The following is an 18,716-nucleotide window of genomic DNA, read 5'->3' as shown; positions in this document are numbered from 1 at the left end:
CCCACAAAGTGTACTGGGACGATGGACTCCTGTACTCTGAGGCAAGAGACCCCAAACCTGGTGCGACCAGGAGGTTGGTCATCCCCTTGTCTCTGAGAGGTTTCCTTCTCACCTTGGCCCACGAGATTCCCCTTGCAGGTCACTTAGGCCAGAATAAGACTTGGGACAGAATTGTTCCACACTTTCACTGGCCCCACATGTCCGAAGATACGAAGGAGTTTTGCCGCTCCTGTGTCACTTGCCAAGCCAGTGGTAAGTCAGGTGGCACGACAAAGGCCCCCCTCATACCACTACCAGTGGTGGGGGTACCCTTTGAACGAGTGGGGATCGACATTGTCGGACCAATGGAACCCCAGACAGCATCAGGGCACAAGTTTATACTGGTGGTGGTGGACCACGCCACCAGGTATCCTGAAGCTATTCCCCTTAGGACCACTACAGCACCTGTGGTGGCACGGGCCCTACTTGGAGTGTTCTCCAGAGTGGGCTTCCCTAAGGAGGTCGTCTCAGACAGAGGTGCAAACTTCATGTCGGGATATCTGACTGCTATGTGGAAGGAATGTGGTGTCAACTACAAGTTCACCACACCCTATCACCCACAATGCAACGGGCTGGTTGAGAGATTCAACCGGACCCTAAAAGGGATGATTCACGGACTACCTGAAAAGCTTCGGCGGAGATGGGATGTCCTGATACCCTGCCTCTTGTTCGCCTACAGAGAGGTCCCGCAGAAGGGGGTTGGCTACAGCCCTTTTGAGCTTCTGTTCGGACATCCTGTAAGGGGACCCCTTTGTTTGGTAAAGGAAGGATGGGAGAGACCTCTCAGAAAGCCGGCATCGAACATTGTGGACTATGTACTCGGTCTCCGCTCGCGGATGGCGGAGTACATGGAAAAGGCGTCTAAAAACCTTGAGGCGAGCCAAGAATTACAGAAAGCTTGGCACGACCAAAAGGCTGTCCTGACTGTGTATCAGCCTGGACAGAAGGTGTGGGTGCTGGAGCCAGTGGCCCCAGCAGCACTCAAAGACAAATGGTCTGGGCCCCACACGATCATTGAGCAAAAGGGAGAGGTCACCTACTTGGTAGACCTGGGAACTCCCCGGAGCCCCCACAGGGTGCTCCATGTAAACAGGCTCAAGGCATATGTCGACAGGGAGGGCATGGGCTTGCTCATGGCCACAGATGAGGGACAGGAGGAGGAGAGTGACCCTCTCCCCGACCTGCTCTCTCAGAACCCTGACGATGGATCAGTAGATGGTGTTGTCTTTTGTGGCAGCCTCTCTGGACATCAACAGGAGGATTGTAAACAGGTTCTTCAATCCTTTCGACATATGTTCTCTCTGACACCCAGTCAGACCAAGTGGTGTACCCACGAGGTCGACACTGGGGACAGTCTGCCCGTAAAGAGTAAAATCTATCGGCAACCTGATCATGTCAGAGACTGCATCAAGACAGAGGTGCAGAAAATGTTGGAGCTGGGAGTCATTGAACCCTCGGACAGCCCCTGGGCTAGTCCCGTAGTGCTCGTGCCGAAACCTCACACCCAGGGCGGTAAGAAAGAGATGAGGTTTTGCGTGGACTACAGAGGCCTCAATGCAGTCACTAAGACTGACGCCCACCCGATACCGAGAGCAGACGAACTTATCGACCGGTTGGCCTCGGCCAACTACTTAAGTACGTTTGACCTGACAGCTGGGTATTGGCAAATCAGGTTAGCTGAGGAGGCCAAGCCCAAAACAGCATTTTCTACCCCGGGTGGGCATTATCAGTTCGTGGTAATGCCCTTTGGTTTGAAAAATGCACCTGCCACCTTCCAAAGGCTGGTGAATCGAGTTCTCACTGGGTTGGACGACTTCTGTGCGGCGTATCTGGACGATATCGCTGTCTTTAGCTCCACCTGGGAGGATCACCTGGTCCACCTGAGGAAAGTGTTAGAGGCCCTGCAGAAGGCAGGCCTCACTATCAAGGCCACCAAGTGCCAGATAGGGCAGACACAGGTTGTATACCTGGGCCACCTTGTAGGTGGAGGCCAGGTTCAACCATTGGAGAGCAAAATACAGGCCATCCAGGACTGGGCTCCTCCAACCACCCAGACTCAGGTTCGAGCTTTCTTGGGCCTGACTGGTTATTACCGGAAATTTGTCAGAAATTATGGATCCATTGTGACCCCGCTAAACGACCTGACAAGTAAAAAGATGCCAAAAAAAGTTCAGTGGACAGCAAGCTGTCAGAAAGCATTCGATGACCTAAAGCAGGCCATGTGCACAGCACCTATCCTAAAGAGTCCAGACTACTCCAAACCATTCATTGTCCAAACAGACGCTTCGGAGCTGGGTGTGGGAGCTGTTCTATCGCAACTGAATTTTGATGGTCATGACCAGCCCATAGCTTTTATTAGCAGAAGGCTGACCCCCAGAGAGAAGAATTGGTCAGCTATTGAGAGGGAGGCCTTTGCTGTGGTTTGGGCCCTGAAGAAGTTGAGGCCATACTTGTTTGGCACTCACTTCAAGATTCAGACCGACCATAAGCCCCTCTTGTGGCTAAATCAAATGAAGGGTGAAAACCCCAAACTACTTAGGTGGTCCATTTCCCTACAGGGGATGGACTTCACAGTGGAGCATAGACCTGGCACTGATCATGGCAATGCAGATGGGCTCTCCAGGTATTTCCACTTAGAGCAAGAAGACTCACCTGGTCAAGGTTAGCTTATTGTCCCAAAGTTTGGGGGGGGGTCATGTAGGAGAGTAGGGTCTGCAATCCTATGATCACCCAGATTTTTTGCTTTTGCTTCATTGGTTTACGACTTTCTCCGGCTGTGGGCCTGCCAATCAGACCCACAGCCTAGCTGTTCTCTCTCGAAATTAACACACATGTACGTTAGGTGCATCCACTAATTGGAACTGGGCCGCCTTGTCAGTCCCTGTCTCAGCATACCACAGGTATCCAGGGCATCGGTGTACCCAGGGCCTACCAGGGGCTGAAGCATGTATTATGCCACCCCTGGAATGGCCGCCCAAATCTGACACAACTGGCTGCACGACAGCTGGGGCCACGTGGTGTAATCACCCGTTGCTGTAGGTGTAGTATTCCTACACCTAAACCCTAAAATGGACACATGGATTCCTATCAGTCACTCCTATAGCAGGCCTTATCAATCCTGAAGGCAGAGTGCAGGGAATCATGTGGGACGGTGCTCTGGCGCGAGCTGAGCCCGTCGACGGCTTGCGGAACCAAGTCCTAATAGCCGTTCCATGGTGACGCGGGCCAACTACTTTTAATGCATTATAATCCTTGCGGTTATTTGCTAACTTTGGCATCACATCACCTACACATGTCGAGTAAGGTGTCATACGAATGGGAATACGAACCCCTCGCCAGTCCTGGCGACGGGGTTAGCATTCCCCCCTTTTAGAGGGACACGACATGGAAGTAACCTTGAACCCCGGTTAAAGTTGACTCAAGCCTCAGCATCACAAAATGGATGCTGCCACCAGACACAAGTCTGACCTCCTGCTGCTGGGGGACCTTCCAGCAAGGGGAGCTTGGACAAAGGGTTTCCTGTCGAGGGCGGTGTTAGCACCATCCCAGACAGGGTTTGTGTATCCCAGGTAGGCAGGGCTGAAAGGAAGGTGATTGCAAGTGGCACCCCGGTGCTCACTGTGCATAGCCCGGCTCAAACCAGTTTCGGGGGCACACCAGCCCCTGAGCTGGCGCGAAGCCGGACAAAGGATAGGGGTGTAACCACCCCCCTCCTGGCTCCACCCATAGGTAGAACCTAGTCACGGGCCAACCCCTTTTTCTTAGAATAAAGGTAGGAGCGAGTCCCCTTCCCAAATTGGATAATCGGATAATCAGATAATCGGATAACTCCGAATCACGAACCACTTTCCACGAAAGGAACTCTTGACTATTTCTGAAGACTCTCCCTTGTGGCTAAGGAGTAGCCACCCTGCACCAGCAGGCACCATCTAAGCGCTTGCGGGTTGCTGTAAGTCTCTCCTACGGATCAAGACTGCCCAGCTCGACGAGACCCGAGTCCCTGCCATCTCTGACCTTTTACCTGCCTCATCAGCCCAGCTGAGAGTCGTAGGTGTGACGAGACCTGCGGGACCGGCTATCTTCAGAACCTGCACGACGCTTATCTAGCACGCCCACCGAGGGACCCTCGAGTGAGTGCACCTAGGGTTTGAGAAGCCCTAACCCTGAGCAGCTCCAGCATCGAAGTCTGCCTCCCCAGCATCCCCGAGATCTGCGTGGGGGCCCTTCCGCTCCTTGTTGTTCACCGCGTTGTTCGACCACTTGCCGACCGGCTTGTGGCCCTCTTCACGACGCACCACGATTGTTTCATCACGAGTCTGGTTGCTCCAGACTGGCTCTTGCTCCCCTTCAACAGAGGAGTACCACGGACCCTCCTGGTCCACTCCCGACGCCATCTTGACTCCCCCGCCTGGGTGGCCACTGCCAAGATCCGCTGCCCCTTCCTGGGCCCAGCATCATCGACAGCAGACACCTTCGTGGGACAGCTCGCCCTCCATCCTGGTCGCCGCCGCGCCTCCTGGTCCGAGGAACAGCCGAGTCCGACGTCACCCACTCACCTGGTCGAGGTGACTTCAGCCGGTACCCTCCTGGTACCCACACGATCGCTGGCTAGCGGTTAAGAACTGAGTCCCCTCTGCTTTCAGGTTTCCTTCATCACCGATCCAGGCTTGGATCTCGCTGAATATCGACACTGGTCGCCTGCCAGCAACTTCTTCTTTCAGGCTCCTGAGACTACACGAGGACTCCCGACATCTTGACGAACTTCACGCAGCCGCAGCCTCCGGGCTAGGTAACTCGAGCATCTCGGTGCTCCATCGCAGGTTCGCTCTACAAGTGTCCAGTTCCTTTTTCGTTTAGTCCCACTGATCGGAACACTCCGGAATCAGTACCTCCAGACTCTATCCATTCGCATTTCCCTGTAAGTGTAGATGGTTTCCCGTGCCCCTCGGGCATTTGTGTAAATTGTGCAACTGAAGTATTTTCCTAAGAGTTTTGTAGTGTGCTTAGCTCCCTGACTCATAAAGAGCCAGGGTAGTCGTGTTATAAATAAATATCCTTTATTTTCATAACAACTTGTGTGGTGTCCTTTCACTTGATGTTCAAGGGGTATATGTGATGGTAAACAGCTGGCTTAACACGCCCTCTAGAGTTTAGCCTAAGACTGCTCGTATCCACGCTACTAGGATAGCTGGTCTAAAAGGTTGACTTACAACCAATCATCAATAAGGGTCGTTTGGAATGATACACAGTGATCACTAGAATAGTGAGCACTACATATCAGGCCAACTTCTCACAGCATATATTTACAAGACTGTACAAAACTGATAATCAATAAACAGTTAGATGCAACCTGGCCACATGCAAATTATTCATTTGAATTTGTAAGGAAAGTTTCCTTAAGGCTGTAAACAGGGGTAATGGGGAAGGGGAAATTGGTCCAGGTGCGGTAGGGGGTAGCGACAACGTTTCGATCCGGCTTATCGGCAAAAGAGGGACTACCTCAGCTATGCGGATCTTCCTCAGGACAAGGTGACGGGTGAAGTGACCCTCATCACTCTTGCAATGCTCAATTGGAGTCCAAAACCTGGTTATACCAATGCCCGTAACGTGGCAAGGGCCATCTAAGGACAATTCCTGTTATTCAGTAGATATAGACTCTGGCTCTGCGAGGCATGCTGTAATCCAGACTGTAGCTTAAAACACTTTCTATCTTTTCCATTCGTTCCTGTTCATGCCCTTCATGTTAGGGTCGGCGTTCACATTGCGGGTTTAATTATTGTTTTACTTTGGAGGCCGTGGACCTTTTAACAACTCCGGAATATGGATAATTGGAGGTAAGTAAACAATTAAATAAATAAAACGAATTTCGTAGCGCACGCTGCACCGCATTTTGTGATGCAGGGCGCGCTATGACATTCGTTTTATTTATTTAATTGTTTACTTACCTCCAATTATCCATATTCCGGAGTTTAGTACCCCCCACCCTGCGCCTCCCCCGCCTTTCCGCCCCACGGAACTCCCTCCAGGGACCGCTGCTGGTGGCAATGTCTATGTATTTTATCACATGTCCTTGTCCTCGGCCTATTACACACCTAGGGGAGATGCTTGTCACGTGACAGCGGAGGCGGCAGAGCTGCGAGGACACGCGTTGTGATTGGCCGAGCATGAGTTTTCTTCAAATAACTGAGTTTCTATCCTAATGCCATAGTAATGTGCTATTATTACTGCTTTCTGACTAATAGAATGGACAAACTGGCTAATAACTCTTATTGTTTCTTCTTTCCCTTTCTCCGCTTTTCTCCTTTTTTCCTCATCTGTCACTTACCCACATTCCTTGTATTTTCTTGGTTTCATTTGCTCTGCTGTTGCTGTATTATTCTCCCCTCACATGCTTTGATCTCATGCACACCTCCGTCCCTCTTTCCTTCGTTTTCCTGCCTCTTCCTCCTTCCTTGTTTCTGACTATTCGCTCCCTTCCTTGCTCTTTCTTCCCGTCTCTCCCTCTCTTCTCCTCTGTTACCACCGGCATCACGCCCCCCTTCCTTCCTTGCTTTGCGCTTCCGTGCACCACAGACAGACCCCCATCTCCAGTCAACGTGACCGTCACCCAGCTCAAGGCCAACTCGGCCACCGTATCGTGGGACGTGCCGGAGGGAGACATCATCATTGGCTACGCCATCTCTCAGCAGGTACGCGCTCTCAAGCGCATGCGCGGCTCTGGCTGGGTTGCTGTCTTTCTTCCATTTTGGGGCAGGGCTGTAGCCATTGGGGGGGGGGGTGGCTGAAGGGGCCGAGCAACCCCATAAATTGCCTGGCCCCCCTAAATGAACTGCCAGCATGTCAGAGATTGCTTTGAAAGCTTGCCCTGCAATGCCTATGGGACTGGTGAGGTCCTCCCAGGGGCAGCCGCCCTAATAAAGGAAGTTTTAAACTGATGCCTTTGGCTTTTGGTGAGGATTGAGGAGAGAGAAGCTGCCTGCATGTCAAGGCGCTGCCAGAGCCAGAGTCACAGATTTTGGGACAGGGAAAGCAGCAACATTGTAATGATTTTGTACAGGACGGCAGGAGGCAGCAGGCCTCTCCCGGGCCCTATCCGCCACGCTAGGGTGACCAGATCTTGAGAACCATAAACAGGGACATTTTGTAAAAATAGAAGGACGATCATTTTACATCAACCATGCTGCACAGAATGACAGCTCTGATCAGCACAGGAACACAGACGAGGCACGAAGAAAATAAATACAATGTCATTTCGAACATCAGCACAATACCTGTTAATTAAACTGCTTACTAATAACAGCTGCTAACAAGCACAACTTTAGAACATCCAATAAGTGCCTCTCACTGGTTTCAGCCGCCCCCCTCTTAAAACCGGCACATGAGACACAATTGCTGAAATCTGCCGGGACAACTGGTGAAAAACCGGGACTGTCCGGGTGAATCCGGGACAACTGGTCACCCTACGCCACGCCCCTAAGCCAAAACAGGAATACGATTTCTCTTCAATCTGCAGCACTTCTTGACAATCCAGCAGACACACTGGCCATGAATCAACTTGAAGTTCAGGTTCCAATTCTGTTTTTAGTTTGACACAGCAAATGAAATCACACACATTCTGTGTGTTCAAAGTAAGCCTGGGCAAAGCACTACGCTACGCTCACATAGTTTGCGAAGTTTGCGCTACTTCGCACTACACGAATTGCACGTAGCACAGTGCCAACATGCGTAGCGTAGTACAGCGGTCATTTTTTGCTTGCTCGCGGTCCTCAACGTCAAGTTGGCGACCTCGAGCAAGCAAAATGACATCCCGGCGAGACTTTTTCCTCGTTCGCGATCAGCAACATCAAGTTATCGATCGCGAGCGTGGAAAATAAACCTCCCGGCGAGCTTCTCAACGCGGAGAGGTCAGGTTTCTCATTGCGAGTGGTCACGTATGCTCGCGACTGCTCGCCATGAGAAACTACCAGTCCGCATTGAGAAAGCTGCCGCTCGAGTAGAAATCTACTCGAGCGGCAGAAAACGACCGCTTGCACTGTGCAAGATGGAGTTTGCACTGATTGCACAGTGCGGACAAGCATCCGGTACTGTGCAATCAGTGCGACCAGCATCTTGCACAGTGCACTACGCAGTTTGCAAAGCTACATGTAGCTCGCGAAGTGCACTTTGCGTAGCTACACGTAGCGCTACTTCGCAAATTACGCCCAGGGTTAGTTCAAAGGTGCGTTAGTAAGGTGAATTAACAGTCACACTCAGCCAGAAAGCCTGTTGCTGGTTGAGAGGGGCTGAGCAGGGGAGGTCTGGAATGTGGGGAATCTACCAATAGCAGAAGAACTGTTCTGAGAGGTGAGTGGGTTGGTTATTTCAGCTGTTTGTAGCCTGTTTTATGGTCTGGAGGGCTGCTTTTTACTGTTGATTTTTTGAATTACCACAAATGCATGCAGTCTCCCATGCAGCGTGTCTCTGGAAGCTCAAAACTGCTCTGATTTGCATATGTGAAGTTTTCTAGCTATCTGATTCGCTAACGGGGCCAGGTTTATTTTGGGGCTTGACTCTAGTTTCTGTCACAGTCAAACCCCGGGGCTGAGAAGAGAGACAGAGGTTCTGACTTCTGTCATCCCATGACCTGACCTCAAAACTGTTAATAGAGGAAAGCAGGTCTTGGGAAACATGTGGATGAGCAAGGAAGCAGAAATATTTTGCATTCTTATGAGAAAATCGGTGGGTGAGATAGGTTTCTTGCAGTGCCGCAGTGAATATGTTTGAACCCACTAGCCATTCAAGTCCCTCTTTGTTTGTTCCTGAAGAAATGAAACTACCTAACGTGACTTTTTCTCTTTGAAGAGGGAATCCCCCACCCTCAGACTTAGAAAACAATGTTTTTCAAAACATCTTGTTGCAACAGCTTATCATAGCAGAGAAATACACGCTTGTATATGTCTTCGGTAGTGCAGAACTGCAGGGTTTATGGGACTGGGGTAGGACATTAGTGAACTCAGTACAACTTTGAATATTCCTCTGAGGGCACCATTAAGAGTTTATAGAGAGGCATGCAAGGCCAGTGCTTGCATCGAACGGGGAAAAAAGGGCGGGAGACAGCAATATCAGCTCCTGGAAATTCAGATTATGGCCCGTTCCCAGCACTATATACAGCTAACAGCAGGGTCAAAGTCTGTGTTATATGTAGTGATGCAGCGCTTCAGACCCAAGACTGGGTGCTAAACCACATGCATGTTTGTGCCTGCCTATCTGTGCACTGACATGCATGCTGGTGGGTGGGTGCTTTTCTCGTTGTGTTGGGTGCCAGGGAGGGTAGGTTGTCTTTCCATTCCCAACCCAAGACGGGCATGCACTACCAGTTTGGCTGAGTCTAACATTTTTAAGGCAAAATGCTTTATTTTTGCTTTCCCCACTTTGAAAGAATCCTCCAGTTCTATGTGAATTAATCGAGAAAATACATTTCCGTGACTCCTTTGGTACATCTCCTTCTTACCCACTCCAGCACGTTGCTGTGTTTGGCCATTTGTCCACTTTCAAAGCTATCAAGGCCCAGTTCACTGGTATGCCCGTGTATTCGATGGAGTAATTCTATCACAAGATACGTCTGTCTGTTGGTGATGCCCAGAATCTCCCAGCGCCCAGCCTGCCACCGAAGCCTAGCAAGGTTAAGGGGATGCTTTAATATGGCGCTGCTCGCAGGGACATCCCCTCTCCTGGATTCAATAAGAGGTCTGCCTCGCATCGTGATTCTGATGCAGGAGAACACAAGACGATCTGATGGCAAAGCATATGAGACACATGTGAGCAGCTCTGAAGATGAGCCGTCTGCCTGGAATTCATTCTATATCTAAGAGAAGAAGGTATCAAGGAAACAATACATCAATCATTTATGAAGCGAGCACATTTAATTACCCCTTCAAGAGTATCAAATATTCATTTAGAATATATCTGACATCATTTTCAGAATATCACAAAAACAGGCGCTTATTCAAAGAAAGGCACAAAGACATATATCGTACAACATCAATTATATACATGACACACAACATCTACTACACATACCGATTAACCCAAATATACATTATTCACAACAGTGTCCCCTTTTGAATAGCGGGAGGACCACTGGGAGGTAGTCAACCAAGGAGGGGAAAACACAAGCAAGGGGGGGCAAAAATGGCCCAAGATTTTACAGGTGTCCCAGCCACAGTCTGTGAATCACTCAAGCTCTGGTGACTCCTCCATCCAATGTCTGGATTCAAGAGGAGATCTGCCTCGCATCGTGATTCTGATGCAGGAGAACAAAGGACGGTCTGATGGCAAAGCATATGAGACACATGTGAGCAGCTCTGAAGATGAGCCGTCTGCCTGGAATTCATTCTAGAGCTCCAGGACGAAGCCGGGGGGCTTGAATCATGATTTCAGTAACTGCGCTGTGGCAAAGTAGTTGTATATTTCTAGCAAAACGAACCACCACAACATCACAGCTAATTGTGAGTGACATGTACACATTTTATTTCATGAATGGAGAAGTACCACCCAGGCACCCCGCGCCCCCCTTTAGGCATGGCACTTCTTGAAGCAGGGAGGGTGGTCCAGGACAATCCGTCACATGGTGGCAGCTTCCTGACCGTGATCTGGTATTTGCGAGGTTGTATTTACATTTAGATTTAAAACCTATGTTTAAAACAATTTGAAACTCTTGAATCAACCTTTGAAATACAAGTAACCTCAATTATTTTTATTGGATCCTGTATCTAGTAGATTGACATTTATTATGTATTCAGGACTACATATACCATAATGCAATGCAAGCAGGAATAGAAGAGCTACTGCACCAAACAAAGAACAACTCTAGGTTAATCCAACATTGCATGAATGTGGAATTCTGCAGATTCTGAAACAAGTGCAGACGGCAATCTCTTGGTATTTACGCTCAAACCTGCTTGGCCATCGGTAAGGTGCTTTACATTGCACAACTGTGCATTGTATATTGCACAACACTGAGAGTGACTTGCTAAGAGAGTATTTGGGAGCTGCCGTTCATTGTAAAACAGCAAGCACCGCAAGCTTCACACCCAGCTCCTCCACCTCAAGAGCGACAGAACTCATAAGAAGCACACCATGGTGCCCGCTGGGTGACCAGCTACTCTCGAAGGGTTTGCAACTAATCCCTTCAACCAGCTTTAGCATACTCAATCATACACGCAGCACACACGGTCTTCAACATAGACACAGCTCCTCACATATGTAGCACAAAGTCAGGCCACCGATACAAACAAGTCATCACCACATAGAAGCCATACACACTAAGCATATAGCATTCAGGTCGCAACACAACAAACAACACACACACACATCAAGCTCCGCTATATTTCCAGCTGCACTTTGTCTCTCGCCCTAACTGATGCAGGTGCAGAAAGTGCTTCTATGTATAATCAGCGATTAATATTTCATCGAAAAGCCTCAATTTTCAGTGAGCCTCTTCTGTCAGAAAGGAATCTCCTAACCACTAGGTGTGTACCAATCTTGACCCCCAGGCCCAACAGGTCATCGAGAATATCGCTTTCACGCATGTCTTACGCCACCTACAGTGGCTACGCCTTTTTATAACTCAAGTCTAGCCAGCTCTCATTCATAATACATGCAGTGGTTGAGTCAGCTGTGCTGTAACTAATAGTGCTGTCCCCGCCCCACAAGAACTGACCATCAAAGCCCTGCATTCATCTATGAGGGCCATTGCAGATGAATTGACTTGCCGGCACATTTAATCGAACACTGGTCCAGGGGCGTCAAATGCACGATTTGACTCTCTTTCTACAATCTTTTTTTGAGCGTTGTCCACGCAGTAGTGGAAATGGGCGACAACCTTGGTAGAAGTGGGCTGCGCTTGAGAAGGGAGGGGGTGGCTGCCCACGAAACATTTGGGCAAATATACGTATTTGTTTATTTCTGTTTTACGAATGGAGCCCTGCTCCCCTGCATCGAGAAACGAGCCTCAGACGGTGTCTTTCATTTCAAATGGTCAGTGAAACTGCTCCCAGGTGGCAGTCTAGAGAAATGCGCCCCACTGGGGGTCATCCTAGTGCTGCACGCGTCACTTGAAGGTATGTATTAAAGAAAGGCTTGTTTTACTTTCCAGTGCCCTGTCTTTGAAAATGGTCTCCTTCCTAAAATGCTATTTCACATCTTGTTTTTTTTCCAATTTATACTTCCCAGTATACTTTATCATCCCTGATCCACTTTTTTTTAATATCACCAAATCGCTCGTACGTCCGTACCCCAGGCCTTGTGACTCCTCTGTCCTCCTAGTACTAGTGGACCTAGGATGGGAAAAGTAGTGTAAAAGCAAACACGGCCATCACGTGAGACACTGAGGCTAGTACAGTGACACAGTGGGGCCTACACTGAAACTAGGAAGGGGACACAGGGGCCCAAGAATAACTCAGGGGCACTTACAAAGGGCCTCTAACACTGTCACGAGCACTCACTGCAGGTGAATCAACAATGACCTGGGAGCAGTGATGTGACCACAGTGACAAATAGGCACTTACACTCGGACGCTAACAGGGGGCACACTGGCACAGGGGCACTGGCAAATGGGCACTGACAGTAAGATAATGAGACACGCAAACCAACACTGACACTAGGGCACTGGCACAGTGGGTACGGAAACAGGACCGTCAATACCAACATGGGAACTGTGAGATTGGGGCACAGACATGGGACACAAACTCTAATGCTGGGAAACTGGCACAGGACAGTTATGCTGGAAAACTGGCACAGGACAATTATGCTGGAAAACTGGCACAGGACAGGTATGCTGGGACACCGGCACAGGACAGTTATGCTGGGAAACTGGCACAGGACAGTTATGCTGGAAAACTGGCACAGGACAGTTATGCTGGGACACCCGCACAGGACAGTTATGCTGGGACACCGGCACAGGACAGTTATGCTGGGACACCAGCACAGGACAGTTATGCTGGGAAACTGGCACAGGACAGTTATGCTGGGACACCGGCACAGGACAGTTATGCAGGGACACCGGCACAGGACAGTTATGCTGGGACACCGGCACAGGACAGTTATGCTGGGACACCGGCACAGGACAGTTATGCTGGGATACCGACACAAGACAGTTATGCTGGGACACCGGCACAGGACAGTTATGCTGGGACACCGACACAGGACAGATATGCTGGGACACCGGCACAGGACAGTTATGCTGGGATACTGACACAGGACAGTTATGCTGTGACACCGGCACAGGACAGTTATGCTGGGACACCGGCACAGGACAGTTATGCTGGGACACCGGCACAGGACAGTTATGCTGGGACACCGACACATGACAGTTATGCTGGGACACCGACACAGGACAGTTATGCTGGGATACTGACACAGGACAGTTATGCTGTGACACCGGCACAGGACAGTTATGCTGGGACACCGGCACAGGACAGTTATCCTGGGACACCGGCACAGGACAGTTATGCTGGGACACCGGCACAGGACAGTTATGCTGGGACACCGGCACAGGACAGTTGGACAGTTATGCTGGGACACCGGCACAGGACAGTTATGCTGGGACACCGGCACAAGACAGTTATGCTGGGACACCGGCACAGGACAGTTATGCTGGGACACCGGCACAGGACAGTTATGCTGGGACACCGGCACAGGACAGTTATGCTGGGACACCGGCACAGGACAGTTATGCTGGGACACCGACACAGGACAGTTATGCTGGGACACCGGCACAGGACAGTTATGCTGGGATACCGACACAAGACAGTTATGCTGGGACACCGGCACAGGACAGTTATGCTGGGACACCGACACAGGACAGTTATGCTGGGATACTGACACAGGACAGTTATGGTGTGACACCGGCACAGGACAGTTATGCTGGGACACCGGCACAGGACAGTTATGCTGGGACACCGGCACAGGACAGTTATGTTGGGACACCGACACAGGACAGTTATGCTGGGACACCGACACAGGACAGTTATGCTGGGATACTGACACAGGACAGTTATGCTGTGACACCGGCACAGGACAGTTATGCTGGGACACCGGCACAGAACAGTTATGCTGGGACACCGGCACAGGACAGTTATGCTGGGACACCGGCACAGGACAGTTATGCTGGGACACCGGCACAGGACAGTTGGACAGTTATGCTGGGACACCGGCACAGGACAGTTATGCTGGGACACCGGCACAGGACAGTTATGCTGGGACACCGGCACAGGACAGTTATGCTGGGACACCGGCACAGGACAGTTATGCTGGGACACCGGCACAAGACAGTTATGCTGGGACACCGGCACAGGACAGTTATGCTGGGACACCGACACAGGACAGTTATGCTGGGACACCGACACAGGACAGTTATGCTGGGATACTGACAGAGGACAGTTATGCTGTGACACCGGCACAGGAGAGTTATGCTGGGACACCGGCACAGGACAGTTATGCTGGGACACCGGCACAGGACAGTTGGACAGTTATGCTGGGACACCGGCACAGGACAGTTATGCTGGGACACCGGCACAGGACAGTTATGCTGGGACACCGACACAGGACAGTTATGCTGGGACACCGGCACAGGACAGTTATGCTGGGACACTGGCACAGGACAGTTATGCTGGAACACCGACACAGGACAGTTATGCTGGGACACCGGCACAGGACAGTTATGCTGGGACACTGGCACAGGACAGTTATGCTGGGACACCGGCACAGGGATGCCAGGGCACAAGGATATTGACACTAAACAGTGGGACATAATATTAGACTGTGACATGATATACTGACATGGGCACTGACTGGGGTACACGTCACTAGTGTACCCGTGGATGCTGACAGATGTTCCTGATGCAAGCACACTGACACGAGGACACTGAGCCAGTGACACCAACAATGGCATGGGGAGGTTGACAATGTGGCAGTGGAAGTCGTTCGTTGCATGAGTCAAAGCACTGACACTGGGACACATGAGGACATTTACACACAGTGATGCTGACACAAGGGCATTTCCACTGGGACACAGATAATTGAACACCAACATGGGGATATTGACTCACGACACTGGCACAAACATAGGTGCTGGCCCAATGCCACGGGGCAGAGACATGGGAGATTGTCAAAGGGGTCTTTAGGATATGAGCACTTAGATACTTATGCTTGGACGCCAGGTGATACAAGGACAGTAACACGTGTGCACTTACTGAGGGGATGCAACATTCCGGTACTGATGAGTGGATGCTGAGTTGGGTCACTGACACAGGGATATGGACATAGACATAGGGTCACAGAAACTGAAATGTGCCCTGTGACACTGCCATGGACATCAAGCACTGCAACACTGCCAGGGGGGTTACTGCCCAGAAACACTTTTTGGGTACAGAGACAGACACTAGGACAAGTGGACACTGACACGGAGACACTGAATCTAACATGATACATTGAAATCGGGATACGGACATGGGCACATAGCCAATGGCACAGAAAAACTGACAAGGGGCATTGAGACTGGGACACTGGTGCCAGGGCACTGCTACTGGTAGATGGGGAAATAGGGACACTGACGTTGATATGGGAACACTAATGATGGGAAAGAAATAAAGGCAAATATACGCAGTGACCATGACATGAGGTCACTAACCCAGTAACACTGATACGTCCACAAACACGAATGCTAAGACACCGACACAAGGACGCTAGTATTGGGATACTGAGTCATAGATGCTGCGTGCAAAAAAGGGTATGAGCAACAAGTATGGAGGTACTGACACTTGGTCATTGGCACTAGAGCAGTGATACAGGGAAACTGCTGCATGGACGGAGACGGTGGGGCACCCCCACAAGCGCACTGCTAGGGATATATTGACCACTGGCGTAACAAACCTTGAGGGGGCCTCCCTTCAAGACACCTGGGGGGGCCCCCTCCGTGCTCAATCAGGAGCCCTGCAGCCAGAGTGCTGTGCTGAGGGGGGCCCCTGGAGCTTGCCCCCCCCCCCCGCGGGGGCTGTGGGGCCCTGCGCCCCCTGATATTGACGCAGGGACAAAGGAAAATCAATACTGACAATGGAACACGAGCACAGCGATGGGGCCGTCCATCACTGCCACCGAGACACTGCCACGGATATTGTGTGGCACTGACACTGGAAATGTGACACCTGAAAAATAATGCAGACATTGATGGGGATATGACCACGGGGAAACTGACGCAGGGATACCAAGATGGTCAAAGGGGCACATGTGGACACCAAAACTGGTATGTGGATAGTCACTTTTGGGCACTGATAGGAAGATACTGAAAGACAGACTCACACCAAGACCAGAATGTTGACACTGTGGCTCTTACAGTTGGGAACTCGGGCTACACGGACACAGAGGCACTGACACAGGCATTACACTTACACAAGATCACTGACACAAAGGATACAAACGTAGGGAGACACACAAGAGACCACAAACACTCTGACTACAAACACTCAGAATATAGACATAAGAATAAGCAAGTCTATGGTTCTATCTAAACAACATTCTTTAACACCAAGAAGGCACAATGTTAGCAACTGCTAATTGTCAGCAATATTTCCTAACCTTTTTTGAGATAATATGGCAGCCTGTCAGCACTGACCCCTCGGTCCTGCCTAAAATAGCCCAATCTCTGCTTGTTACAGTTTGTGTTGACAGAATACAGCTTTGCTTTCTAGTATTAGTGAAGGCACGTGCTTTCTACTGTCACAGCCCAGTGGGGCTTGAATGAGGCCAGACCGGCCTAATGTAGAGGATGCTGAATACCAAGGCTGTCCAGTCTTGATTCCACCACACGCCTCCTTCCTCCAGCAACCTGTACTTTATGACTCTTTTTCTTACTCTTCCAAGATCTTTTGCGTCCCTACATTCTATCTTTGTCGTCATTTTCTGATATTTCTATTCATCTGTCTTTCTTTCTTTTCCGCCCATCTTGCTTCTGGTCTGGGTCAAAATCTCCTGACGAAAAATAAATCTTGGTATCCAAAGATAAGCGCCAGGGCCCTCTAACTGAAACTGACTACACTAATTAAGTACTGGGTACAAGGCTCTGACGCAATGGCTGGGCAGCTGCCTTCCATATTCCTGCTGCTTTCAGTAAAATAAGGGGGGCTATCACCCCACTCACTCCCTCAGCTCAGCTGTGCCCAGGCTTCTCCAACAACCTCGTCCGTCTCTTCTGCTGACCGCTCCATCGAGGTCTCTCTTGCCGAAGGAGATTGAGACCTGCCTGAATACCCATACAATTATTGCCAGCGTTTGTTTAGAAAATGTACCTAGAAACGCTGGATCTGCCTCACTTTTCCTCCAAAGTGTCTTGGGAGAGGACACACAGGCCACTTATGCTGCATTTAGTTTTCTGCAATTTTACAGGATATAAGTGCTTGGAAAATACCTTTTAACAGATATTTCATGAATATTTCCCCCAGTGTTTCTTGCTCACTTTGCTTTAAAAGGTGCCATTTCCTATTTATTATCACTACTAGTGGTATTAACGTAGGATCATGTTAACACTTGAGAAACATTGCAAAATATATTGCTTTCTTCAAAAGCTCACCGTATTAAAAAAATACTGCAGGGGAATCAAACCAATGTCAAACACGAGAACCGAAATCCTCCTGTAGTTATTCCTTGGGGCCATTCCCCCCTTACCATCTCCCCCTGGCTGCGAGCCTGCTCCTCCCATCTCCCCTCGCATGTTCCTTCTCAGTGTGTTTCAGCTACCTAGGATGACGCAGGTGCCAGTGGCGGCTGCCGCAAAACTCAAATGGGGGGGCAGGAAAGTGGAGGCGGGACGGAGGATTAGGAAAATAATTATAATTTTTCTTTTTTTTTTTTAAACATACCTGCTCCCACGCTGCTGGCCGCCTCAGTTCTCCTCTTCTCTCCTGATGGTGCCCCAGCAGTCCCTGGGACACCAGCACAGGCTCCCCACCCAATCCCAGCGCTGCTCTCAATAGCATGAGAGCAGCACCAGGATTGGTCCGAGCGGCGTGGTTTGCCGCTCAGACAGTCCCTTGGGGTCTGTGCTGTTTCTCCAGCTGGGTTAGAGAAACCTAAGTGCGCATGATGGTTTGGCCAGCCTAAGAGAACCGGACAAACAGTCATGCGCACTTACAGTGTGCACCACTCCTCCCCTGCTGGCTGTGACGACAGCCAAGCCCCGCCCAGACTTGGCCAGCTCTAGAGGGAAATGTGAAAAATAAAATAATAATAAAACCAATTTATTATTTTATTTTTCCTCAGCTGGCTCTCAGCGGGGGGGCAACGCTTCTCCGCCATAGCAGAGGAGCCACTTCTGACAGGTACATGCAAACAATCTCCACGACACAGCATGACGTTTGCTGGAGTACGGCCTGGACTGCCCGGATGGTGATGACTGTAGCGCATGTCGGTGTGTTCATTCAGCACTCCTCGGCCCTGGATTCGTTGGAACGCTCAGGGATGTGAGCGCTTGGCCCTCTTCTTGATTGGTGGTTGTGGGCCCTTTGTGTCTAGTGCCTGAAAGACCCCTGTATTTTCCAGCTGCCTCCTGTCTGTCACCAGGGGTTGTCCTGCTGCAAGCTGTGATTCTCAGTTTGCAGAAAGTGACGAGCTTGTAGTGTTAGGGCCCTGTCTCTGATTAACCG

The 18,716-nt window shown here is 50.3% G+C and overlaps 1 protein-coding gene across 4 annotated transcripts in view; it reads left to right on the top strand.

The window, feature by feature from the left end:
* Positions 1-18,716, top strand: part of FNDC4 (fibronectin type III domain containing 4) — a 677,214-nt gene that overhangs the window by 636,536 nt on the left and 21,962 nt on the right. For all 4 annotated transcript variants that reach the window (XM_085613311.1, XM_085613312.1, XM_085613314.1 and 1 more), the window contains one exon: positions 6,613-6,728. In XM_085613311.1, the coding sequence (XP_085469437.1) occupies positions 6,613-6,728 (116 nt within the window). The remainder of the gene's footprint in view (positions 1-6,612; positions 6,729-18,716) is intronic.

This window comes from Triturus cristatus, chromosome 6 (genome assembly GCF_964204655.1).
Source record: "Triturus cristatus chromosome 6, aTriCri1.1, whole genome shotgun sequence".
In the NCBI taxonomy this organism is placed as follows: domain Eukaryota; kingdom Metazoa; phylum Chordata; class Amphibia; order Caudata; family Salamandridae; genus Triturus; species Triturus cristatus.
The sequence above is the reverse complement of the archived record's forward strand: the minus strand, read 5'-3'. Positions and strand labels throughout refer to the sequence as shown.